A 26167-nucleotide genomic window follows, 5' to 3' on the forward strand; every position below is an offset into this window, starting at 1 on the left:
CAGGAGGGGGAAGCCGTCGCACAGTGCGCCCAGGACGGGTCTCCGTGGGCCGCGCCGCCGGCATTCCTCCGCATCCCGCAGGGAACGGTCGCGCGGCGGCTTCCCGGGCCACCATTGGCTGCGGGGCCGCGGCAGATGTCTGCCTATTGGCGCGCCCCGCCCCTCGCGGCATGTGGCTCCGCCCCCGCATTGGCGCGTGTCAGGGGCGTGGGGGAAATAGGGGAGTGCGGGAATGGGGGCGCGGCATGGGCAGGGGCTGCCCGGGGAGTGGTGGAGTGTCCCTCTCTGGAGACATTCAAAACCCACCTGGACACGTTCCTGTGTCACCTGCTCCGGGTGACCCTGCCTTAGTAGGGGGCTGGACTAGGTGATCTCCAGAGTCACTTCCAACCTTCCTTCATTGCTCATTCTGAGCAATTCCTTCATTCTGTGATAATTTCTTCCGTGATTTTACGTGTAATGGTCTAAGATTCCTTCCCTCACCAGCACTTTCTATTTCATACCTGAGCAGAGGTTGCTTACATAGAAGTGAAGATAAACTCTAACCCTGCTAATACTATCTCCATAAAATTTGGGCCATACAAATAAATACCTTTATGTGCATTACTTCTTTTATCTTTGACCGGTGCACTAGAGATAGTGAAAATGGATGTTTATCTCCTCTGCTTTCCAAAGGCTTGCACCCTCAGTTTCTGCAGTCTAGAACTGGGTTGAGAGTGCAGCCTGGGGCATGCCTAAGCTCTGTGAGAAGCCCTGGAGGCCATGGCTGCTTCATTTCCTTCTGCTTCCCTCTTCCCTGCAGGATCTCTAGTTAAAAAAACCCAAACCAATAACAACAACAACAACAAAAACCAAACCCCCACCCAAACCAAAACCCCACCCAAACCAAAATCACCCACCAAAAAAAATGAGAAAAAAAATGTTCTTCATCCTTCTCCTCCCGTTGCTTGCTCAGAGAACAGTAGGTTTTAGGAAAAGCATTTTCCTTTTTCTATATATATGATATGACATGCATATGACATGACACCCCAAAACCACCCCTGGCTTTGCTGAGTGTGAGGAAGAGTTTTAATCCCAAAGCCAAAATGTAGCCCAACATATTTCTGTGGACTATTTAGACTCCTATTCAAAAGCAGCAATGTGAATCTGAATGAGGTCTCAAAGAATCATTTATTCTAGTTGATCCGACGTGCGATGACAGAAGGAAGGTCTATGGAAATCAGTTCTGTATGTTTGAACAAAAATCTCATGTGGTGGAATTCCACATATCCTATATGTCCAGGCTCAGTTGTTAATATTACAGCTAGTGTTATAGCATACATTTTTAGCCTTGCAGAATAAAGCTAAAAATGTAGTCTTATTCTCCTTCACTGAAAATTTGTAAATTTTTTTTCTTAACTCTATGTATGAAGCAAAAAAAAAAAAAAGTCTGTTTGCATTGGAAGTAGTTGTTCTTTAGTCTTTCTTCCTGGAGTAAACAAATTCTTTCAGCCTTTTTCCAGAGGCTGTGCCTTTAAAGTCTTTTAACCTTTTGCCCACTCCATTTGTATTTACAGCTTTCTTAAGGCATAGCCAAGGGTCAGCATGTCTCAGTCAAAGCCTCACCAGCAGTGCAGTACGCTTCTCCAATTTTGAAAGTATCCCACTTTTTAAAGTAGTTAATGGAAAAATCATTAACTAGAGACGTGCCCAGAAGGAAGCAGTCCCACATGACAGGTTCTACCAGTTACACAACAAAAACAGCTAGCAAGGATTCAAAGTTTGCTTTCGTTCTGTATGTATTTACAGTGCTTTTATTTCCATACTGGTTTTTAGGTTTCTTATAAGGACGTCAAAGTCCATACAGAAGACTCCCTTAATTTGTCTTATTCATAGCTTTTCTTTTACTCCCTTTAGCCTGTTCAATAGAGAAAATAAATTTGATTGGAGGTAAGTGAGATTAGCTCGGTTAGATCTTGGTCAAGGTCAAGGGTTCAATCCCTGTATGGGCCGTTCACTTAAGCATTGGACTTTATGATCCTTATGAGTGCCTTCCAACTCAGAATATTCTGTCATTCTGAGTTGCTCTTTGCAAGTCCAGGTATACTTTTAAGCATGTTCTTCCCTGAGTGAACATTAACTGGTAGCTTAATAAATTATTCTAGCTGGGTTTTTTTTGCATATGAGAATTAGGCCATTTGACTCATAGTTTGCTGGGTTGCTTTTAACCCCTTCTCTTCAGACATGTGTTCTTCTCCACTGCAAGACTGCCCTGTCTTCTCCATGAGCTGAAGGAAAATCACTGATCTTGTCGAATTGCTTCTGTGATGGCCTGGTGGACCTCTGAGCAAGTTTCATTAGGTTCTGCCACACATTTTTTTATAAAATATATTTCAGTAGTTCCTTTCTTGGTCTGAACTATGCTTCTATCTATTTTTTTTCACACTGAATTTCACACCTGTTTTGAGTTATTATTACCATACTTCTGCCTTTACCTGCCTGTCATGGACTCTTTCTGCATTATTTAATGACTGCAATTTCCTTTGTCTTATTTTAATTTGTGCTTGTAAATAAGACAAGCCATGTATGTCTGAGGATGTCTTTTATGTTTCTTCTAATCAGAACAGGTATTTGTAGCTAGCTGGTTTGTTTTCAAACAGACCCGCTGTAATCTTTTATCCCTTAGACTATCTTCACAAATACCCTACCTGCCATTTCCTGGAATTTCTCCTGGAATCCTCATTGCTTTAATTTGTTTCCTGTTAGCCTTGTACTTCTGACCTCTGCAAAGAGATACTTCTGAAGTTTATAAGGCTGTCCAGTTATTCTCCTTATTTTCCGTCAGCCTTTGGACAGGTCACCACGTTTTCAACTCACTCACTGACTTCTGTTACTGTCTGTCGTTACCTTAAACTCTTCCTCGCTAGATTTCCAAGCTGGCATGCTTGAATTCCCTTTCTTGTTTTTAGCAGATAGATGGTAAAGTTGTCCAGCAGTTACTCTATGGCTCCTTCATTATTGGCTCCACAAGTTTTCAGTGCTAGTGCACCTAATGCTGATGTTTTTTAAGGTAGCCAGAGCCATGTGAGCCTAAATAATATTTGTTAGTATCTTAGATTTTGTCTCTGTGAGGAGGTGAGGTGTTGGATGACTGGTCTGCTTAGCAAATGAATACTGTGTTTCCTTTAGAAGACAGTTTCCATATCCCATAATCCCCATTTTTGGGAGTGGTGGGGTAGGGGTGACAGGGGCAACCACCTAGCTACAGGGAAAATATGCCCAGTCCTGTTATCCCAGAACTGCACCTCAGGAATCAGCACTTCTTGACCTCAACACATGCAGATCTAGCTGCTGAGTAAAGCAGTCTGCAATATTTCTCCATTTCAGGCGTCTCTTGTCTTCCTCTTGAAATGCCTTTGCAGGCACATGCATGGTAGCATATCCTTGTATGTAGACGAGTGTACTACCTGCCTGGCAATAAAATCAGGAAAATAAAATATGCTATGGACGCTGCAGAGCAATCTATTAGTTCTATGCAGTAGTTAAGCTTCTGACAATAAAGTCAGTCCTAAAGGATGTATCTGATACAACTCTTAACAAACATCTGCAGGGGAAAATCATGGTGCCTTTTCCCAGCCGTGAAAAGAATTGCAAGAAAATATTATTTGGAGTGTTTCTTGACAAACAAGGGAACAACCATTAAACAAGTTGTTCAAGAAACTCTGACTTCAGGACTGAAGTAGTTAATATTTCTTTGCTACAGGAGCTCCGAAGTTGCAGAAAAATATGAAGAAAAGATATATTGCTTGGACAGTTTTCCTAGACCTTGTAATGAAATACCTGTTCATTAAAGTGGACACAAATCACCTAGTAGGTGGATAAGAAGATTGACTAGAGCAGTTGACTATGACATTTTATCCGCCTGCAATCTCAAATTGAGCCAAGCGAGAGCACAGCTTGATGTAACACTTGCATTTGTCTTTGCAACCCTGATTATAGATACATTATCCCTACATGCTGGCATGGTGCTTGAGCAGTTTTATTCCGTGTGGAGCATACAGCAGTAACAAAGTAGATTGAACAGCTGAGAATGCCAACTTGGGAGGCTGTCAATGAATAACATATGTAAAATGCATGGTCAGCCCTGATATGTTTGTGAAGGCATCCTACTAGAAATATGACTTTAGTATTAGTCTAAAGAAAACTAAAATAAATGCTTAACAACTAAATAACTTGAGAAGAAGCTGTACTTCTTTTCAGAAAACATTTTCTGAAATGCAGAAATAGTTTACTCAGTGCTGAAAAATACAGCTTCCAGCAGGTAACAGTTCCCACACTGACCGACTGTGGAGCTGGCACACTGTCACACAAGATCAGCTTCTATCATTTGAGAGATTGATAGTTTCTATGTAAAACCTTATCAATTGGGATAAATTATTGTATTATAGAGCTAGAGGCATTTCATCATCTGCAGTTCTCAGTAGGATCTGGAGTAGGATCAAACATCAAAGTAAAACATTATTTCAAGCTGAGGACCTGCAAATAAGACAATGGTGTAATTACAAAACCACAAGAAAAAGACAGCCCCTCCTCTATGAAAGGCCAAAGGAACACTATAAGGTAGGTATTGTAATGGACAGAGTTAAGAAATAGATGCAGAATGCATCTGGAAAAAATTTGGATTGCCAAGATGTAAATATTAGCAAATTAGCTGCTATTGTGACTAACAATCCTTGTAGGCAAGCCAGGCAACAGCTGGGCAGCAGGAACTGAAGCAAGTGCTACCTATAAAAAAGAAAAATGAAAGTATTTTGTCAGGAGAGAAGACAAGCATTTCAGGCAATTGCTGCAATTATCACTGCTTTTCCCTGCCTTACATGCAAAAAGACCTATCTGTCATGATTAGATTATGGTTGGGTGGGTCTGAACACTTGAAACTTTTATTAGCATAGTTATTCCTGTTATTATGAACTCTGTAGGTAGGAATAACACAAGCTATGGCTCTAACATTGTCTATATTATGTTAGCATGTAAAACAGCTAGTCCTGCGCTATGAAAAGTTATAAGGTCCAAAACTGGGGGAAGCAGAGTACAAAACTGGCAGAGAAGAAACTGGGTTTGTAGTGAGGCTGCTCCTTTTCTCCATGCTTGAAAAGCAGCCTGGATGGATGGAGTTCACTGCTAAAGGGTGGGAGCAGCTCCTCATTGCTGGGCTGACTGCCAGCATCATACCCTCTGTGAAGGGTGGGAAAAACCCCAAACCAACCCGAAGCAAACAAAAAACCTCAAACAGTATCTTCCCCTACTTAGCTTACAGTACAACTATTCTTAAGGGTATGTTTTCTCCTGGGATTTTTTTTCCTAGAAGTCAACTGGCTGTAGATGAAGGAGGCACCCTGCATGAGTAGCACTGCATGTGTGTGGTGCAGAAGAGCCTTGAGGCAGGTGGAGGATGGGGCCTTTCTGTGATGAGGCTGCTCTGAGTCCTCAGTCCCACACGGTAAAAGAGACAGCCAAAATTGCAGCTGAAATTGCTTAAGCCACCTTCATGCTGAAATATGTGTAGTGGTGATGGCTATGTTGATGTGTGTTTTACTGTCATGAAGACTGATACTAAGTGTCTTAAGATCTTTTTTTGGGCTGAAGCTCATCTCTACAGTTTACTTAATTAGTTTATGCATATAATAATGCTTCAAATGAGATAATTTTAGATAATATTTTAAATATAAAGCTATATTGCTAACCTTTTCTTAGAAGAAATCAGGTTTTAGAACATGGGGAAGAAGATCTGATAAATGGGTTTATTCACAAGTTACTTATACTTGCAATTGGTAATGTATGTACAGGTATTGGGCTACATGGAAATATTGATTACTGTTTAAGAAATGGACCTTTAAAACTGGTTTGGGGTTTTTGAAGCAATTGTGGGTGATTATCTTGTGTTTGGGAAGGAAGGGATGAGGGCTGCTTGTTCAGTCAGATGCACTCTGTACTTTATATTGCTAAATCAGGTCAGCTGGGGTAAGAGAGCTTCTTGTAACACTGCCTTGCAAAATTCTCCTCCTTCAATCAGTTAGGGAAACTTCTTTTACAGTTAAATGACATACAATCACTTCATTGCAATAATTATCATGTCCAGAGGAGTGGAACAGGAGGGTTGGTGGTGTTCACTTGACAGGCTGCACTTCCCAGCAGATGTCGAACTGGGCTGCAAAGCAGAGTTGGTTTCCTCATCATGGAAAACCTGCCTTGGTGATAAATCCAACGTGATAAAAAAAAAAAAAGGAGAAATACTTTTGTATTCTACTTCTAAAAAATTATTTCCAGCTTCTGAGGAATGAGTAGCGATGATGTGGCATGAACTTCTTAAGTAAGGTTGTGGGGAGATTTGCTCCCTTGATTACTGCCTAGCAAAGTGTGTGGCGATACACTTGTATTTCATGAAGAAAATTAATCACGGTTTTTCTCCTGAGCTTTCTATGTCCTTCTTAATGTATTTTATTCAATACAAACATCCCACAGATTATAAGGAGAAGCATAAAGTCAGGGTTCTGACTGATGACAGAAAGTGAGAGTTCAAAGCTGAGACACACTGGTAAATAATGACAATCATTTTACCTATGTAATCTTCCTCAGGACTCATGGGTCTTTATTTAGCTGAATAAGTATAAATTTAGTAGAATATGATAAAAACATAGGTTTCTGGCCTGTTTCACTACTAATAAATTTGCTTACCATATGCACTTTTCTGGTGCCTTGGCTCATCCCAGCCTAAACAACCCCAGTGAGACTGGAGGATGGCCAGAAGTGGGGGATCATTCCTGGTAGAAAAGTACAGTTCTGTGTTTTTTTCCTGTTCCAGCCCTTCCCCAGTTAAAGAACAACTACCTAAATTACTGCCACTGGAAAACCTTGAACATAAATATTGGTAGGCTTAGTCTAGGAGAGGTGAGAAAGTAGATTAGCATGTTTGAGACAGAAATGCATGATTACACCAGAGCTCACTTCAGTGTAATTACAGTATCTATGATAGTGTTAAAGTTAGAGTCAATTTTTCTCTTGATGGACAGAGATTTCTCTCACTCACTGGAGAAATGTGAGAGCAAGGCAGTATCTAGGATGCCCCTGACTTACCGAAGGAAGCCAAAGGTCTTTGAATGAGTTGGTGATGTGTGTCCAGATAGGGACCCTGAAATCACCTTTGGCCTATTTCATTAACTAAAACAAAGGGGAAAATTTCAGTAGACTACAGTGGATAAACAAACCATGGGCATACAAGATGAGTAACTTGAAGGTAAACATGACAAAGTCCTTTCCAAAGCTACTGGGGTCAAAGTGAAATAAACAATAGGTCATGGTGGACTTCTAAAAAGTCATTCAGGACTCAACACAAAGTCTTTAGCTTTGTACAGGGCCTAATAGGAAAAAAAGAAAAAAAAGATGTGGATATTAAAGTATGTGTACTTTTTAAAAAATAGATGTACTTTACTCATGTACCCAAATGTGCATGTGCAAATGTGAGACTGGTGGTTATAGACAACCTCCAGACTCTGTAGAGAGAGTCCTTGTCTTATGAGAAAGATTTGAAATGTTGTGCCCCACAGACATCTGAGTTCATCTTTGGATGGGTATTGATCTTTCCAACAAACATTAATATTAGGTGGTGATGCTACAGCTTCAGTTCACAAGGACTATATTGTTTTTTACAAGAGATATCTTGTTTTTCACACTGAGCACCTTGTAAATTAAATATGAGAGCCTATACCCAAAAGCTGTGCAATACCTAGCTACTGATCCTCGGTGCCTAGACTGGACAGCAGTGCCTGCCCTGCACACAAAGGGGTTGTTAGCCCTGCCAGAGTGGAAGCCAAACCTTTCACACTAAGCAGGAAGCTCAACAAAACTGAACCAAGAAGAAATTTGGAATAGAGGAATGCCCTTATTGTGCCACCCCATTGTGACTTTGGTGCTGCTTTCTTGCTCAGTGTCCCTCTTGAAGTACATTTTTACAACTTGCTGAAAGCTGCTCCTTCTTTTATCTGAAAGCTTAGGAGGAGGCAGTGGGAGCATCATCTCTGCATCATGTGGAAACCCTGTGATTCCAGTACTTACCAAAGATGCTGCAGATGAGAGCAGGGAATCTCACCAGCTCCTTCTTCAGGCTGGTGTTGGTCAGACCCCCACAAACACCCCCTGGGAGCGTGATGCAAGTGTAGGCTTATTTAATGCTCTTTGGACTAAAAGAGGGACTGTCACTTCACAGGAGGGTGCACCGATGGGGGTGGCTATGCAACACTTCCATACTAAGTGGCTGCTCTGCACAAATTTCTGCCACATCATTCCTCAAGGAGGCTGCTACAGCAGTGTTTGTCACAGAGATGGAACAAGTCTCACTAGACATAATTTTTAATGTTTAGGTTTACCAAAAATAGCTCTTCTGTGAATTGCTAATATTCACCATCTTTAAGACAAAGGAAGTAGTGCACCTTCTTTCACAGCTGCTGTGGACTACTATGAACAGCATTTGCATTTGTTATTTAATAATTTACTTCCCTTCTTCTTACCTCCTTTTTTTTTTTTTAAATTCCCAGATTGCTGTGATTAGAATTTTGCAGCCTCTCTATCTGTCTGTCTTGGTGTACATCTCATAGGTGTTCAGAAGCTGCATAGAGTCAGTCCGTTTATGAGTTGTCACTCAGCTCCAGGCCTTGGAAATTTAGTAATTCAAGATTTTGTGGTCTCATTTTCACTCTCTTTTAAACAGCTTAATTCTGATTGGAGAGTTTATTCAAGATTAAAGCCTTATTTATCTCTGTACTGGAAGGTTTCGCTCATGTTTGAGATCTATTTGTTTAAGGCCCTCCTCTGGTTCACAGGATTAGTGAACCACTAATGCTATTATAATTTATTTGGGTTTTAAGACAGTGAGTTTTTAATATTTTTTTGGGAACACCATTTACTCAGTCTTGCTACAGGTTTTAAACATATTGCGCCAATGCTGTGAAACAGGTTGTTCTAAATGAACATCATAGGTAGTCCTAAACATCAGAAAATTTCAGAAGGATATTCTATATTGTCAAAGACAGCAAATATTCTCCACATGTACCACAGCAGAGATACAGATTTGGACAGAGAAAGGAGATTGCTCCAGTTGCTTATGGCCTAAAAAATCTTCTAAATAATCTTTGGAGTTCATCCATTAATCCTATGAAACCTGATCTGTTCATTCTGTGTTGACTGCTTGTGCTAGGGCCATATGAGTGCATGTCATATTTGAGGTCAAAAGGGACCATCATAGCATTTAAATTGTTTTCCAGATTACTGCAGGCTGTTGAAGTCATCCACTTGCTTCTTCACTAACCTTTTGTCCACTAAGGGGTACTACTAAAAGCAATACAAAGGGAATGGCAAACCTCTTTTCTCTTGTGATGATTTTGTTCCAGTGAATAACCAGCCTCACTTCTAAAACTACAGCTACCTCATTTCCATTCTGTGGCTGTATGAATTTTGCACCCAGAAATATGCCTGGTTTTATGCTCTGGTTTGTCTCTGTTATTCCAGAACATGGGATTTTTTCCCTGTGAAGATTCCTGTAGACGGTAGTCACTTCTCAGCCATCTCCAGGCTAAGCCGGACAGATCAGGGTCTTTAATCATCTCCAAGGAACGCATTTTGTGTTTTTTTTCCTGCATCCAAACTTTGGTCCTTTTAAATGTATTAAGTTTATATCAGTTGGTGCATTTATAAAATGACACTTGATGCCTGAACAGTAGGGTTAGCATGACATTTTTCTTACCTTTAACATATACTGCCTAATCTCTTCTTCTTTGCTTTAGAAGCCAGGGATGAAGCTTCCAGTTAGATTGGTAAGGTTTTCCTTGTAATTCTTACAGATCAATTTTTAAGAGCATCAAGTGCTTGTTGATGATATTGACTGAAAGTTTTAAGAAGACTGAAGCATTGGCATTTAAGCATAGGATATGACCAATGGCAATGGATCTTCCTTATTTAGGCATTTAACTTAATGAAACATAATTTGGAAGAAATCTGTGTCTGAGGGAGTCACCCAGACTGTTTTAGACTGAGCTTTTAGATGTTGACTGCATGACTATGAGGGTATTTTTGACTTGAATGGCTACAAACAATAGAAAAACATACAAAGTTTAAAGGTCGCTGAGCAACAATTTTTGCATGTGATAGTGAACATACACCACACAACTCACAGTGGTTCAAATGCCAAAACTGTATTTTTCCTCACAGACCATCTAATGGTGGGAGAACACGGACTCACCTGGGAGACTTCTTAGAACTGGCGATTGTGCAAGTTGTGTGAATGTGTGTGTTGGATATCTGACATGAGCTTCTCAGAAGGTTGCTGTCATTCCTGGACTTGGGAGAGTAATAACAAATTTGCATCTGAATTGCACAATAAATAATTCTCATTTTTGCTCAGCTGAACGTGCCCTTCTTTTGTCTAGGCCAAAAGCACGCATACATCTCAGCTGTGTATTCCACTTTATCCCCACCCAGTCACACACTGAGAAACATGTTGTTCATTCCTGGACAGAGTTTTTACCGGCATGTATTAGTCCACAGACCCAATAGAAAGACTGCAGCCCGTAGCTGATGTGCAGCTCTACTCAGACCGTAACTGATGGCAGCAGATTGGTGGTTAAAGAGAGACCAGACGTCCAAATAGCAAAAGATAGCACTGCCAAGAGTTTCTAAAAGTTGATGAATCCCTCTTGTCACCTCCCTGAAGTGCAGCTTTTTCTGTTCTCCAGGTTTAAGGCTCCATTGTAACAGCTGATGTTCGTAAAGGTCAAATTGTTTTAGTACCAACAGGTGAAATAAGTAAATGGATGCGTAAAACAAATAACTGATTATAACAGAGTTTACAATAGAGACAGGAATCCAGACAATTCTCACAAAAAATTGTGACAATTAGAAAGTCAGGGTAAATGCAATGGAAATCACCGAGTCTTCATTTGCATGCCTTAGCAAGAAGACCATCACTAAAACTGAAGCTGCAAAATTCTAGTAGGGAAAGTGTTAGGCTTTCCAACTGCAGCTATTTTTACCAGTGACCACAGAACCTGAAGGTCAGAAAGAATTAGGCAGGAGTGTGCCAAGCCAAAACAACAGGCTTACCACAGGTGTTGAGTCACCAACCTCTTAATAAACTAATTTCCTCAACAAAAAATGGAATTGATCTCAGGCCAGCTTTGGTTGTTTAGAAAACAGTGAGAGCTCCAGTCCATCTAGATGAATGGACACAGTTATTCAGGTTACTAATAGATAACTACAGTGCACTGGCTGTTAAAAATACTCCTACTGTCTGGATGAAAGATGGAAGAAGGGATTCTCAAGGCTGGACACAGCCTAAAATCCTTGTCTTCAGCTCTTCTTCATAGCTTTTAATGCAAAATCTCTGCTTCTTGTGATCTTCAGACATTAGCTGTTATTGTTACTGCCTATTATTTGCCTTGCTGTAGTGCTCAGGGTGCTCAGCCATCAGTTACGCGGCCCTTGAACAAGATGGTATTCAGACATATAATAAGACTTTCTGAGCCTCAGGACAATTTTCATGGTACACAACAAGTGAGACATGAAAAGGGGGTGAAGCATCCAAAAGTTTCTTGAACTCTTTTCTTGAACTCTGTCAGACTTGGTGCTGTGACCACTTCCCTGGGGAGCCTGTTCCAGTACCGAGCCATCCTCTGGGTGAAGAACCTTTTTCTAATATCCAACCTAAACCTCCCCTGACACAACTTCAGGCCATTCCCTCGGGTCTTGTCACTGGTCACCACAGAGAAGAGATCAGTGTCTGCTCCTCTGATTCCCCTCATGAGGAAGTTGTAGACTGCAATGAGGTCTCCCCTCAGTCTCTTCCAGGCTGAACAGACCAAGTGACCTCAGCAGCTCCTCATAAAGTTTCCCCTCAAGGCCCATCCTCATTGTCCTCCTTTGGACACTCTCTAATATCTTAATATCTTTCCCATATTGTGGTGACCAAAACTGCACACAATATTCAAGATGAGGCCACACCAGTGCAGAGCAGAGCAGAACAACCCCCTCCCTCAACTGGCTGGCGATGCTTTGCCTGATGACCCCCAGGACACGGTTGGTCCTCCTGGCTGCCAGGGCACTGCTGACTCATACTTGCTATCGACCAGGACCCCTAGGTCCCTTTGTGGGGTGCTGCTTTCCAGCATCTCATTCCCCAGTCTGTACAAACATTCAGGGTTGCTCTGTCCCAGATGCAGGATCCAGCGCTTTCCCTTGTTGAACTTTATGTGGTTGGTGATTGCCCAGTCCTCTAATTTGTCAAGGTCTCTCTGCAGGGCCTCCCTGCCTTTGAGGGAAGGTGAACTGGAATGGGATCGAGCAGGAGAAATACACAGGAAGGAAATTAATGTTGACTAAAGAGCAAAATTACAAGGGGTAGGAGAGTTCTTTACTACTTTTTTTTTTTTTTTAAGCAAATGTATTTTTCTCCATTCAGGGAGAAAAACATGGTTACTTCTCAGTAAGCGAGAGACGTCAGATGGTGCCAATGTGGATTTCCTAAAAGGGCTGTGTCTTGATGGCGAACTCGAGCATATTCTGGAAAACCTCCTTTTTCTTATACATCTCATTTAATTCATTTTCTAGGGTTGGAGGGAAAGACTTGTATCTGCCTGCCCAGGGCCCAGCATACACCAAGGCTTCCTAACCAGGTCCTCTGAAAAGTTATGTATTTTCCAAGAGTGGCTGAACTTGTCTCATTCTTGATCATGGTCATGTTAAAAGAGGAATTAGAAGAGAGGAGGGAAGAGGAAGCCTGTTGTTTTTTTTTCCTCTTCAGCTTTTCAATTTGGATGTTCCTGTATATGATTATGGTTCTCCAGAGAACCTTCCTTTTTAAACCACTAGGCTCATAAAGACAGGTGTACAGAAGTCACTGGCCTGTCCACCAGAAGAGGCTATAAAACCCACAGGATGGACCTGTGAGACAGAAGGTTGGTAAGGGAAGAGAGGAATAGTTCATGGTAGGCACTGGAGTGCAGAGGCAGAGAATTGGTAGGGACATGAATGACCCTGTGGTGAAGGAACATGAGGACTAAAGGAGCAGGAAGGGTTGTTTCTTTTATGACAGAAGAAAGAAAGGAAGAAGTGGGAGTAGGACAGGATCAGCTGACAGGAGAACAGAGGCATGAGGCTACCTGTGGTCAGAGCAGAAATCCTACGAATAACATACATGTCCAAGTTTCCTCAGTTATGCTTGCTTGAACCTGAATCACATGCTGTTTCTCAGTATCTGGTACCATATGCTGTTCCGGCGTGGAGCCTGAGCCAGACTTGCCACCTCTGTGATGCTGCTGGGTCTGATGAAAATCCAGGCGTGAAGGCCAGTGTAATTGTGTGTAGGCTCACATGTAGCAATGCCAGGGAAGCAGAACCAATCCTTTAAAGTAGCAGAGGTTGATTTTGCTTTTGTGGTCACTAACAAGTTCAACAAGCAGAAAAGGCTATGAAGGCTGCTTGCCAGTGACTGGCAGTTTGCAGAGGAACGGTACCTTGGAAGATCTCAAAGGGGCAAGGGAAATTCATGTTAGGCAGCTTGTGAGGCACATTTGTCTGGCACTGAAATCCTAAATTTGTCTTGTGGGTGAACTGTCTGACTGATGAGGGGTTAAAGACTTACTTGTTGCTTCCCAAAGCAGAGGTTCGAGTGTTCAGGCTGTACAGAAATCACAGCTCCAGGTATAATTCGAATAAAGAACTGTGCTTTTACTGTGACCAACACATGGCATTCAAACAAGGCCAGTGCTTGGGGTCTGGAAAAAATTACGCAAAAATGAGCAGGATCCTTTTTTTTTTTCTTTTCTTTTTATTTCTTTATAAAGAAAGGAAAGGATGGGCATGCCAAGCCAAAATGGCAGAATACAAAGGTGAGCACTGAGGTTTCTCCTTGGGGGCCATCCACAGGAAACTCTTGCTCTGGTAGGGTACAGCTCCCCATCCCTCCTGCCAGGAGGAACCCAGCATGCAGCCAGCCCTTCAGCACAATCACAACTCTTTGAAGTTAGTTTGCACACTTTCACAATACCATCAGCCCACGTCACAGTGGGGCAGCAGCAGCTGAGGCCAGCAACAGTAGCAGCAGCAACATGAGATACAGTGCACAGAAAAAAGGGAGGGAAGAGCTTGTTTGCAAACAACTGTAGGTAACAATATAGAAAGTCCAAAGATCATCATTCTGCTATAAAAATATTACACTTCATAAAACCATGTACTATAAAAAAAATCTATTCAGAAACGCTGGTAAACATAATAAATATCTGTACACTGGCTGCCCTTTTCATACAGGAAACTTAAAAAGCGTGAGCCTCAGAAATCATAACTTGTAAACATGAATATGGAGCCTGTAAACAAAGTGCTAGATCATGGTTCGTATTTAGTCAAAATCATTTAATACTATCCAAGTAAATCCCTTACATACATCGTCATCTAATGGCCAAGACTCCACCACTACAACAGGAAAGAGGACCCTACTCTGAGCTGTTCCCCTTGATTCCCTGAAGGTGCATATGGATTAAGGAACTAACACAGGAGTGAAGGAGGCAAGATTTGGCTATGAGTAAGAAATCAGAAAAAATCTTTTAGCAACTGGTTTTTATGTTCTGCACTTCAAATGCATTTTTCCAGTCTCTCCTTTCAAAATTTGCCTTTATCAAAAAGGGCATTAATTTGCCTCATTTTCTTTTCAGGCTACAGTGTCTCTGAAAACTATATCCATAACATCCATTTAGAAAACATAATGGAGCACAAACTGACTCCGTAACTATGCACACCAAAGCAAGAAGTAGCGGTTGTACAGTTTAACACTGAACATCATGGTTTACACAATACAGGATGATGAAAAAGATCAAATTCTTACTTTTAGACTCCAAACTTTGGGCTGCAAAACATTTCCATGTGCAAGCCTTGTGATGACATGCATGATCAGATGCCTTTGTTACCTGGCTGACATGCATATGTTGTCATCTAGTTGCACCTGGAAATGGAAGGTCTAGGCTCACAAAAACCTATTAAGAGATTTTAGCTAAAATTTGGCTCTATGAATTACTGTGAGTTTATTTACTCTGTAACGTTCTTGTTCTGCACAGACTTTAAACCACCCTTCCCCTAAACACTGAGAGTTTTAGGTCTGTACACAGTGAGAACCTTACCTTTAACTTCACTTTATCTTCTGAGTTTAAACTCTCACACTTTTGCTAACCTTCAGAATAGGAGAGTGTGTGCAATTGTTGCTTGCGTCTGTTGTGGGCAGACATGGAGGGAGGAATGTGGGACTGTGTTCACACAGGAACTGAGGTACCAGAAGCAGCTTAGCTGCAATGTGTTGGGGCAACACAGGATTTCAGAAGCAGGGTCAGCTAGGAGGTCAGAATACACACTTCTAAAGGAAAATGAAGTATTCTTCAAAAGAGGAAAAGACAATGGGCTTGCACAGTTTCCTTTTTTTTTTTTTTAATGAACTATACTAAAGCATCTTACTAATGTTATTTTAGATCTTTTTATTTTAATGTAAGGAACATCTGAGGTGGTTGTCCTGATTGTGCTGCTTGCCTGTCTTTTAGGATTCAGATATCTGAATGTGGAGCTCACATGATTCTTGTTTAAGGGTGCCACCTGAAGATGTTCAACAAGAGAACTTTGCTTCTAAATATTTGCTTTGGCATTTCTGATACACACATCCGAAGACAGAGCTTCAGAACACGTGCCTGAAAATATTTTTCCAGTGAAAGCTAAGATATATTTTCTGCTACAGTAATCTGCTGCATCTTCCATGTTTGAGTGCCTTAATTCTAGGGATTGAGAAAGCTGTAGCACTGTACAAAATCAAGAATTTCTCTGTAAAAACAGATGATTTAAAAACAAACTCCTGGATTTTTTTCTGTTCTCTTTATGAGATCACTGGTGGCAAAAATACATCCAGTCAACATTACTTCCCCATGGCCTACCATCTGTGGCCCTACATCTTCTGGTTACAGGGAGTTTATATGAGCTTGTGGACAATTTTCAGAAGCTTGGACTTGTCCTCTCTCTTTGCGCCCACCATTTATCGCCCTGACTCTGAGCCACACCTGGGCTCTGCTCAGCATAACTCAGAATAACAGAGGTGACACTGAACTTGTAGCCATTCCAATGTGTTGACAGTGCTGTTGGCAAAAGAGATGTTGTTGCCTTCCTGCTGTCCCCAGGCATTTGTTCTGATGCACAAATGTTTGTTTTGCCCCATGGTGAACTGGATAAGGGAGGTGTGAAAGGACATATGAGCATCTGAGGTCAAGAGGAAGTGGCTACCTGCCTTTTTTTAGTGTCAGCACTTGCATATGCTGCCAGAAGTTCAGTGGACCAGCAGCATAAGAAGCCCTTGTGGCATCCATGGCTTAAGGGGTGATCCAACTTTGGGAAGAGCATCATCCTGTAAGTTTGGCCTCCAATAATATTCAGTTGGAAAAAATGCTAAGAATTAAGACCAAGTATAACAACAGGGAACTAAGACTGTTTCCAATGGTTGCAAGAAGAAGCAATGAAAGATGACCAGGAAATCTTACAGGGAGACAAAAATCTTTACAACACTCTTTGTATGTCATATGCAAGACAATTACACTGACTATTAAAAATATATTTTGTTGAAACAGCACATACCAGCTGGGACCCAAGAAAACCCAGCCCTCACTCCAGGTTGCCCTTTGCATCTTTGTGCCCACCTTGCCTTCTTCCAAGGCAGAAGTCGCTTTGAGGGAAACAAGGCTTGGTCAGAGCTATTCTGCATCAGCCAGGATATCCCTGTTTGTGGATATCCTCACAGTGTACTGCTAGCAGAAATACGTGAGACTTAACTTCTAACAAGCAAAAAATTATAGAGGTGGCAAAAAACCAGTTCTGAGCACAGCTTAGCCACAGGAGAGAATGTGGGCTGCTGCATATATAACCATAGACACACACCTGTGTGTTTGCACTCATCAGTCCCAGCCGATTCAGCCACTGTGTGGAGTTTCACAGCATTGTTTATTTTAGAAAAGAGAAGGGCTTCAAAGACAGCTGCTTTGCAGCTGTCCTCTGTGCACAGCACATAAACCCGAACATTAAATATCGGTTTAAATTATTAAGAATAAATTTAAATTTAAAAATAGACTAATGCAAACAAACTAACTTCAGGTCAACATTGAAACAGAGCTAGTTTTAGGAACCATATTGTTATAGCAAATGAAACTCCTTGTTCCCTTGGACACTCTGAGGCAGTGATCTGGTAATTCCAGTTCAGCACTGAGATGTACAAACTACCTAGCAAGGAAAAATTACCATATCTAGCATATGAAGCTCCATGTTCACATTTTTTTTCCCCTGTCACAACAGAAAAAAAGCCAACATAGCACAGTAGCTTTTCCCACAAAGCATCTGAGGTGACAAAATTCACTCAGAAAATAAAAATTAACAAAAGCAGTACAAAGAAGAATCCTGGTCAGCTTGTGATCACCATAAGCCAAGATGGGTAAGAAAAAGAATAAAAAAATAGTTCACATCCAGCACCACAAACCTTGCTCACTTTCTTTGAAACCAGGGAAAGAGAAAAAAGGTCGATTTTGCTGAGACCATTTCAACAAAAGCTCTCTTTCCCTGCACCTGGAAAATCCAGGTATTAGGGTACAGAACTTTTGTTTTATATGTATATAAATACACATGTACATATTCATATAAATATAAAAGCAGAGCATCCTCCCGTTTCTCCTAATAATTTATTATTATTAAAGCTTGTAACAGAGTTAGCTGAACTCTTCAGAAGTGGTACTCTCTGCACACACATGGCATGGGGAGTTTTGCTCTGCTAGAGCAGAACAGCCAGGTAGGGACATGAAATATTGGGTGACAGGGGCAGATTTGAGTGAATAGCCAGGGAAGGGCAGGGAGCAATGACTGGAAATGGCCTTGCTCGCTCCAGGGTGGCACTATGGCCTGCCAGAACTGCTTTCGGTGAGCAGACTAGGTGGGAGGATGGCTGCACTGACCCCCTGGCCCCTGGCCAGCCCAGCCACCCACCCTCTTCTGTACCGGTCAGTGAAGAGGGACTGTCCCTTGCTTTGAAAGGGAGTCCCAGTTTGCCCCCCAACCAGTTGCATGCTAGTTGCCTTTGCCAGTACTCTCCACCATGCTGCCATGGGTCTTTTTGCCTACTGTCCTCAGTCACCCACCCTGCCTCTTGCTCAGTTCTCCAGACCCCTCACCTAGTCCTCCCAGACCTGCTTACTGGTCAAGAGCAGACACCTTTTTCTTGCCTGATCCACACTGCTTTACATGAATGCTTTCCCACAGTCTCATAAGACCCAATAATTTCCTCAGAAGACCAAGTTTCTAAGAGGTTTTCTGCTTTCGGAGACCTTTGAGTAAGTCAGGGCTGGTGGCGCACATGCCTTGAGAGGTGCTGGCTTTGTTCCAGAGAAGGCAGGGTCAAAGTGCAAAAGATTCCTCAAAATCAGAAGGTATTTTCAACACCAACAGCTCTCTGTCCTTGTTGTTGTATAGCACTTGTTTCAAATAAGGTATTATTCATGTGTCTCTGCAGCCTTCACTCTTCCCGGGGTGAGTGGAGATCAGTAGATGTCTACTGGTGACCAGCCAAGTCACTTCATCATGACACATGCTGGAACAGCATTCATACCTGACTGCGTTCTTCATAGCAAAAAGTGCTTTTCTTGAGAAACAAAATAAGCACTGCTCCCATGGAACATCTTAAGGACTCAAAAATAGCTTTCCTAGAGTGGAAGGGATGGAGCACACCTACTTTATTTGGCTTTATCTCAGTAAAGAAACAGAGCTACTGGAAAAATTGGCACATCTTTGTGAAGTTGTTATACTGGGCTGGAATGTAAAAGAAATGATGTACTAAAGGAGAATTTGCCTTACATGGGCTTCTGCTAGTTTTGGCGATTTCATGTGCAGGTTGTCCAAAAAAGGTCTGCTAGCCAAGTAAAATTGAATTTCTCAATTCAACTTTAAATAATAAACTGTGGGTTTTCAAAGAGGTGTTTTGAGGGTACTGCTACAACCTGGTAGAGGTAAGTCTTTTCATGCCTCGCCGCTGAGCCAGATTGGAGGACAATACAGGCTCCAGCCTTGGTGCCTGAGGTGCTCGGTTTAAAGCAAAGTAAGTGGCTGCCATTGCACCCTGTAAAATAGAGAAAGATAAAACATTGGGCTGAAATTCAGTTCTTTGATGATTTTCCCTTCCCCTATTCTGTCTCCTGAAAAAACTGTCATGCATGCACAGTTTCCATGAAATGGTAACACCTTTTAGGCTGGCAGACAGCTGGGGTATCTCTGATTCAAAAGTGGTGAATGGCAGTATACGCATAGAATGCCACCAGGTTATTACGATGCAGCTTGAAGTTAAAAATATTGAGCAGGTGACAGGTCAAAAATCTTTGCTGTTAATACAGTGCCATATTAAATTTGGCCTCTCTGGCAATAATCTTCCCAACTCCTCTATCGCTTTCCAGAATATTTACACAAATTACAGCTCATTCTGCAAGGAAGGAAGAGGCAAGGGTGTAGGAAGTACCTTCACTAGGTGAACATCCTGTCTGCTGAGTTGGTTTTGAGATAGATACTCCCTGTTCACTATCCATGGATGTCTTAGGACTTGGACTGCTGTGAGGCGCTGATGAGGGTCTACGTGAAGCATCTTAGACACAATGTCCTGGGTTTGAAAGGAAGAAAACAGTACAAGGGAAAAAGTAATTAACAGCAGTGCAGGTTTTACCAAGATCTTTCTGGTGACAGTGTCATCACTAGCATGTCCAATGGAGAGAATGATGCACTTTAGATAGGCTTTATATTCTTTAAGTGTCAGGTCTTGATCTTCAAAATTTTCAACTGTAATGTTCAACTCTCAGCTGATAATACAGTCAAAAGATAATTCAGCTTATTGACTGAATGTTAATTACTGGTGACTTCATAGGAGTGGTGAACTCCACCTGGAGAGCATGCCATCTGGAGGCATCTTCTCCCTGACCTCAAAGCAAGAGAAGCTTAGAATAGAAATCTAACATTCAGGCAGCTAAAATTCAATTAGGTCAGTTGTACAGCATCTGAACATTTGAATTTCAAAACTGAACATCTGATAAAAAATACATTGTGAGGCTTATAGGTGTTGGTAGCAAGATTAACATGTTATTAGGATTGCTTGCAGTTTTGTGGTGGGATGTATCAATGTTCTTCCATTGGATACTACCAGTTGCTAAAACTGAAATCTCCTGTCAAAGTTTCTGATTAACATCAGGCAACTGCAAGCTTGCTAGCTTTCCCACCTATCCTAAACTGTGAACTGTACAGGAATTAAAAATGCTAGTTTGTAAACTTCCTGCTCCTGGTTAACTTTGAGCAGCAAAAAGGTGATTCATGTATAGACCATACATTTGTGGCATTAACAAATCTTCACTTGTTTTAAAAGTGCAGTTGCACCAAAACAGAGCTCTGAGCTACTTAAATCTCAAGAGAAAATCTCAGAAAGGGTTCACTGACCTTTGCAGTATCAGATACTGAATCCCAGTTTCCTCCTGTAAGAGCATATTTGCCACTGCCAATCCTGGCCAGAATCTCCTCTGGGGTGTCATCTGGTCCATTTGCAAAAGGAGTGAATCTATTAAAAAAAAACAAAACAAACCAACAAGAAACAACCAGAGAGAGAGAGAGAGAGAGAGAAATACAATGTAATTTGCAGGTTCATGATTATGATTTGTAGGTTCTAGTGCTAACTGCCAGTGATTACAACAGGAATTTGTTTCCAGAATGGACCACAGACATTGTGGCTTCATTTTCACTCAAAGGGTGGTGGTTCCTTATATTGTTCTGTAGAGGGAAAAGACTGACTCAATTTTTATTCTGTTCTCATTTTTTAGGAATTAAATATTCTTTGTAAAAACAGACATGTTTTTACTTCTTGCTTTAACTCTGCTTTATCTCCAATACCAGTACCTTGATAATGGCAAGAAAGGACAAAAATTATAAAGGAAAAAAAATAAGATCTGGAACAGAAAAAAAAAGGAAAAGAAAATTTCTAATCTATTTTGTAAGGCTTTGTTAACCTTTAATGTTCAAAAGAACATTAAATGTTGGGCAAAAGAAATTATCTGCAATCGGTTACTTCCTGATCCAGACAGTCAGAAATGACTAGTAAGATGAACCCAGCTTTACAAAATCAGTGTCTCATGCAGAGGGTACACTTTTTGTCTTCAGAAAGTGACAAGAGATAAGGTTTTTGCAGCTGATTAAAATCTACCAGGTCAAGTTTTACTCTGCAATCTTGAAGAGCTGCGCAGGTTTAGAAGAATTTGGGATTTTTATACTTCTCCTTCCATCTTTTCTCTTCTGACAACTTGACAGAGGGTTTTTAGATAGCTAAATGGTTGCTTTGGCCACAGCTTCCTATCCTACTTGGTTTCTAGTAGCAAATTCAATTCCTCACATTGTGTTTTCTCATTTTCACAAACATTTTAGATTTCACAGAAGTTCAGCCCAAGGATATATGTAATGTTATTCCTACCTATAACTATCAGGAGGGATACAGTAAGAGTTAAGGACTGGCAAAAACTCTGGGGTCTGTCACTAGCTCCATCAACAGGATCCCAGGCCTATCCTCTAGTTCTGGCTGTCTCAGCCCTTTCTGCTCACAGCGATGATGGGAGAAGAATAAAATCCAGGTGCAAATAATAGTCAGGTCCTACTAATCTCCTCCGGTGAGGAAGAACAAGATTATCCATAAATGCAGGGTTGGCACCTAAAAAGTCAGCATTTCTCAACTTTTTGTATTACTCTTATTTTCTCTTGTACGGGCAGAAAAAGTGAGGTATAAGTTAATAGCACCCATTGGTAAATTTAATATCCACTAAGTTGTGCAATTTGTATTTCTGATTCAAATGTATTTGGATTTTTTCCCCACATGAGGAAGCATTTGGAATATAATCAACTGAAAAAATGTGACTCTCTTGATTTTATTTTTCTAATTCTGTCTGTGTATCACTGCAAATCTGTACTATTAGCCAAATAGAAACAGGTTCTCAGAGATCTTAGCAGACTGGGAGACTTCCCCAGAAAGTCACAATATATTTCAGCCTAAGTTGAACACATTTTACTCAGGAGCAAAACAGATGAGATAGAGACTCCTGTCACCTTTCCTATAATCCACGAGGCAAATAACAGAAAAGTAGAGTGCAATTCTTTGTTTTCTGTATAAAATCTAGGAATGAATCCAAGTTTCTTTCCACACCTGAATGATCATGAAGCAGATTAAACAGCTTAGAGAGGCCACTGAAATGTTTCAAGCTGCATTTAGGTATGATAAATGTTCACATACCATACTCCAAGAAATAACTCTAGATTGGGTTTGCACATCCTATGCCTATTCTTCACTACTTATTTCAATCTGTCTCTTTCTCTGAATTTTCTTGTATTGATATTTAAAATTAGCCAACACATTGGTAGGCTAATTGGTAGGCAAAAGTTCCTGCTGCCTGTTGCTATTCTTGCTGATCCGTTCATTTACCTTCTGTCCTTCTCAAATAGCATCCGAAAACTATGTTTGGGTGGGGATCTTTTTGAGCTTTTTAAGGTGCTCAGATACCTCAATAACAGTAACAGTAGAAGAAAAATAAAGCTGAAGAGAATACATGTATTAATAGAAGAAATTAACATCCTTCCATGGATAAGGTGAACATGATGTGGCTCTCCATAGTCCTATGGACCTCTTCTAATGTAAAACTTTCACACTGCTTAAAGGGGTGAGTGAACCCTTTAGGAGTCTAGGTCTCAGTGCATACTTACAGGCACTTACAGGCACTGTCTGTTAAAACCCTAAACAATTTGTCAAGTGTCAAAGTATTTATGCATTCTAGGAAAAACATATTCTAACTCTAGGTCTTGACATCTATTTTCTTGCTTCACACAACCAAACACATTGCTCCAAGGAGGCCAGACAGTTTGCTGTCTCTATCTGTGACTCCTTTCAGACTTAATTAGTGCTGAACTGCTGAGTTCACTGGAGATTACTGTTCTAGGAGAACCTCATCACTCACCCTGCCAACATGGTGTACAGTAGGATCCCCAAGCTCCAAATGTCACAGGCTGCATCATAACCTTGGCGTTTAAGGACCTATGTGAAGGAAAGGGAGAGATGAAAATAGTTTAATCTGCATTCCTTGACTTTTAGCTTCTGATCTACAAAAAGCACTGATTAGTGGTTGTATCTGCTGTCATTTCCAGGGCTTAACCACAGATCTGTTTTGAACACGTGGCTGCCATGGGATCAAAATGTCCAGTAGTGGCATTGAGAAAGGTGAAGCCCAGGCTGGAATGAGCTGGTTAGTGTTCAAACCAAGCACATCTGTCCCCTCCACAGTAAGAGAGATGAGTGTAGTTTGTTGGAGACTCTGTGAACTTCTCTTACAGTCTAACATGAAGCAAAGCAGAACAATATTTCAATTATTGAAAATGTTTCATAATAAAAAAGCTCATTAATACTTTGAAACATAACCTCCTATGAAACACATCCTCCTAACATAAAAGTTACCAAGAACACTATGGATGCAACAACTATAGGGCTGAATGACAGTGATAAGTATTCCAAATGAGCTCAGTTTGGATTTGATACAGCAAATGGATGCACACTAAAGTATATCTAATGCTAAACTAATAAAGATGCATGACAACTGTAAAGAAAGCTAAAAGGCTTGTTCTTATCTTACTTCTGTATAAAGAAAAGTGGATGCATTTAGACTGGACTTCACAGAGAGCAGGCTAAAACTTGATCCCCTTTTCCCATGGGGAAAACAAGACCCATGGTACTCAGCAGAGATCTGACCAGTAGGTTCGATATCGATGCAGGATGGTATGTTAGCAGTAAGGGTAAAGCCTAGATTTCATTTATGCTAGTGCACACTAGAAGAAATGCCTATTTGGGTCAGTGCAGGTCCAAGTGAAAGCAAAGTCACCAGCCAAGCTCAGGGACCACCTCAGTTGTTCCACTTGCCCATTAAAGCAAGCTACCTTCTGTTTTTTTCAGGTCTGACACAGAAGGAGAGTTTTGTCCTGCTCTGATGGATTGATACATACATCTTTTTGCGAAGCACATGAAAAAGGAAGGTACAAATTCAGCAAGTCTTTCTCTTGAACAGCAGCCTTATTACCCAGGGTGATTTACTTAAATAAAGTACTCGGAAGTCTATCACAGAAAAGATCAAACTCTGCTAAGGAAAAACAGTTTGATAAAAAGTTGCCTTGACAGATTTTATAAATGATGAGCAGTAAAGCAACCGTCTGTCAGGTATGCTGCTGAGTGAACATTTGCTACCTGGGAAAAAATAAAACCAAACCAAAAAACCCCCACAACAACAAAGACAGAGAAAAAGCCACATTTCCTCCTCTTGACAAAGCTGGTAACATCCTGCTTCTGCCTCTCCTGCCCATCATATATAGGCTTTCTGGCTGTTATATTTGTTTTTATTTCTTTAGTTCTTGCATTCATTCCTGCTCTATAATGTTAGTTTTTATGGGAAAGACTTCTTTGCTATTTGACAAACACAGTTGCTTCTTGCTTCACCTGTGAGACTGAATACCCAACATTTATATTTCCATATAGTCACTCTTGTTGTGTTTTGAACAGTTACATTTTCACTTCATTGCTGTTTTCCTCCAATAACCAAGAACAATCAAGTCCAAGGCAAATGACAGAAAAACTGGGCAGTGATGCTATTTAGTGGAGCAGGATATTAAGCAAGTGGTTACACAACCTCAAAATAATGGAGAGGTGTCGCTGTGTGCTATCATTCAGTTTGCAGGAGCAGGACTATACAACAAAGGCATGCACTCTGTGCCACTGCCTAGGGAAAGCTTTGCTGGCAAGTACCTTTTTATCAGCAGCAACTTCACCCCACAGATAACAACAGGAGTGAGTTATCAGTTAGTGTCACTGCTATTTGAAAACATCTGCAGCAGGTCTGTGCAATTGTGGTTAAAATGAGAACACTGAGCAGACAGAAGAAAGCGTGAGAAACCCTGGCCAAAAAGACTGCTGTTTGATCTAGGCAGGAGATGGTATGAAACACAAACAGGCATGTGTTTTAGAAATAAATCAATCGGGGAAAGAGCTTTGCAAAACATGCAGTGGTGTCTTGCTGTTAATGGATGCTGAAGAATTTGCCACCAATGAAGGGGTTTGGGTCACCTTGAGAACTCAGTGCGATCTGAAATAGAGGCACAAGCTGGCAGGGCATTGTGGAGAGAATGGGTACCCTGGAGATAATGATACCATGGGTTCATCCAATTCTGATAATGGCTCAGATATTTATCCAACCCCCTTTTATTTTTAGAGGCTTTGACTTATTGGGTTAACAAGGTTATAAATACAGGTTTTTCTCAGCTGTGACAATGCATACAGGTACAAAAGCTAACAAACAATCTCATATTTTCAAATGCCAGAACAGTAGTTCTTCATGGATATTGGAGGAAAACTGCAGAGTAAAATATTTTTACTCAATCCAAAAGGACCTTACTGCATCAGTAGGGCAAGAGACCGGCGCTTCCCTCCCCACATGCAGCATGACTCGCACTAGGTGGCAGCGTGCCTCTTTCTCTCGGGTAGCCTTCATCTTTGCTCTTGCTATCATCAAACCCCAGACTAAATGTTTCCAAAATACAGGGAGATCCAAGTGGGCAAATATGTCCTTCTTCTGTCACTGTCCTTTTTGTCATCAGCTCAACTGACTTTCTGCCTCCTAGATTAGTTGCAGTGGGGCTTAGATGGGGAACACAGAAGTCAAGTCTAGGCTGGAGGGCAGTATTATATCACAGGTAAAATATAAAAGCACTTAAGGCTTTATGTAAGCTCTCTGCCAGTTCTGGTAATGTTTCAATTAATCTCCAAAGTCTCCTGCATTAGCAGGACCTGTCTTACTTATCATGAATATCTGGGACAGTGATTTCTGTTTTCAGTTTGAATCAGAAGAGTCTGGTCTGAAAATACACTGGGCTGGCAACGTTTGTGACTAGACACTACACAAAATAGCCCATGACGAAAAATAGCTACACCTATTTTAAGCACATTGTATCTCAGAGAAAATCTGAGTGCTTCAAATCTTGCAAA

At 41.1% G+C, this 26167-nt stretch overlaps 1 protein-coding gene across 1 annotated transcript in view; it reads right to left on the reverse strand.

Annotated features, from left to right (window-relative positions):
- Positions 1 to 13839: 13839 nt before the first annotated feature.
- Positions 13840 to 26167, reverse strand: part of RPS6KA2 (ribosomal protein S6 kinase A2) — a 54819-nt gene continuing 42491 nt past the window's right edge. The window contains exons 9-12 of the mRNA XM_039384647.1: positions 23103 to 23179; positions 20554 to 20671; positions 19592 to 19729; positions 13840 to 19198 (exon numbers count right to left, since the gene is read on the reverse strand). Coding sequence (XP_039240581.1) covers positions 19073 to 19198; positions 19592 to 19729; positions 20554 to 20671; positions 23103 to 23179 — 459 coding nt within the window. The 3' untranslated portion in view covers positions 13840 to 19072. The remainder of the gene's footprint in view (positions 19199 to 19591; positions 19730 to 20553; positions 20672 to 23102; positions 23180 to 26167) is intronic.

Source organism: Pipra filicauda, unplaced genomic scaffold (assembly GCF_003945595.2).
Source record: "Pipra filicauda isolate LSUMZ 115617 unplaced genomic scaffold, ASM394559v2 scaffold367_size712859_pilon, whole genome shotgun sequence".
NCBI classification, from domain to species: Eukaryota; Metazoa; Chordata; class Aves; order Passeriformes; family Pipridae; genus Pipra; species Pipra filicauda.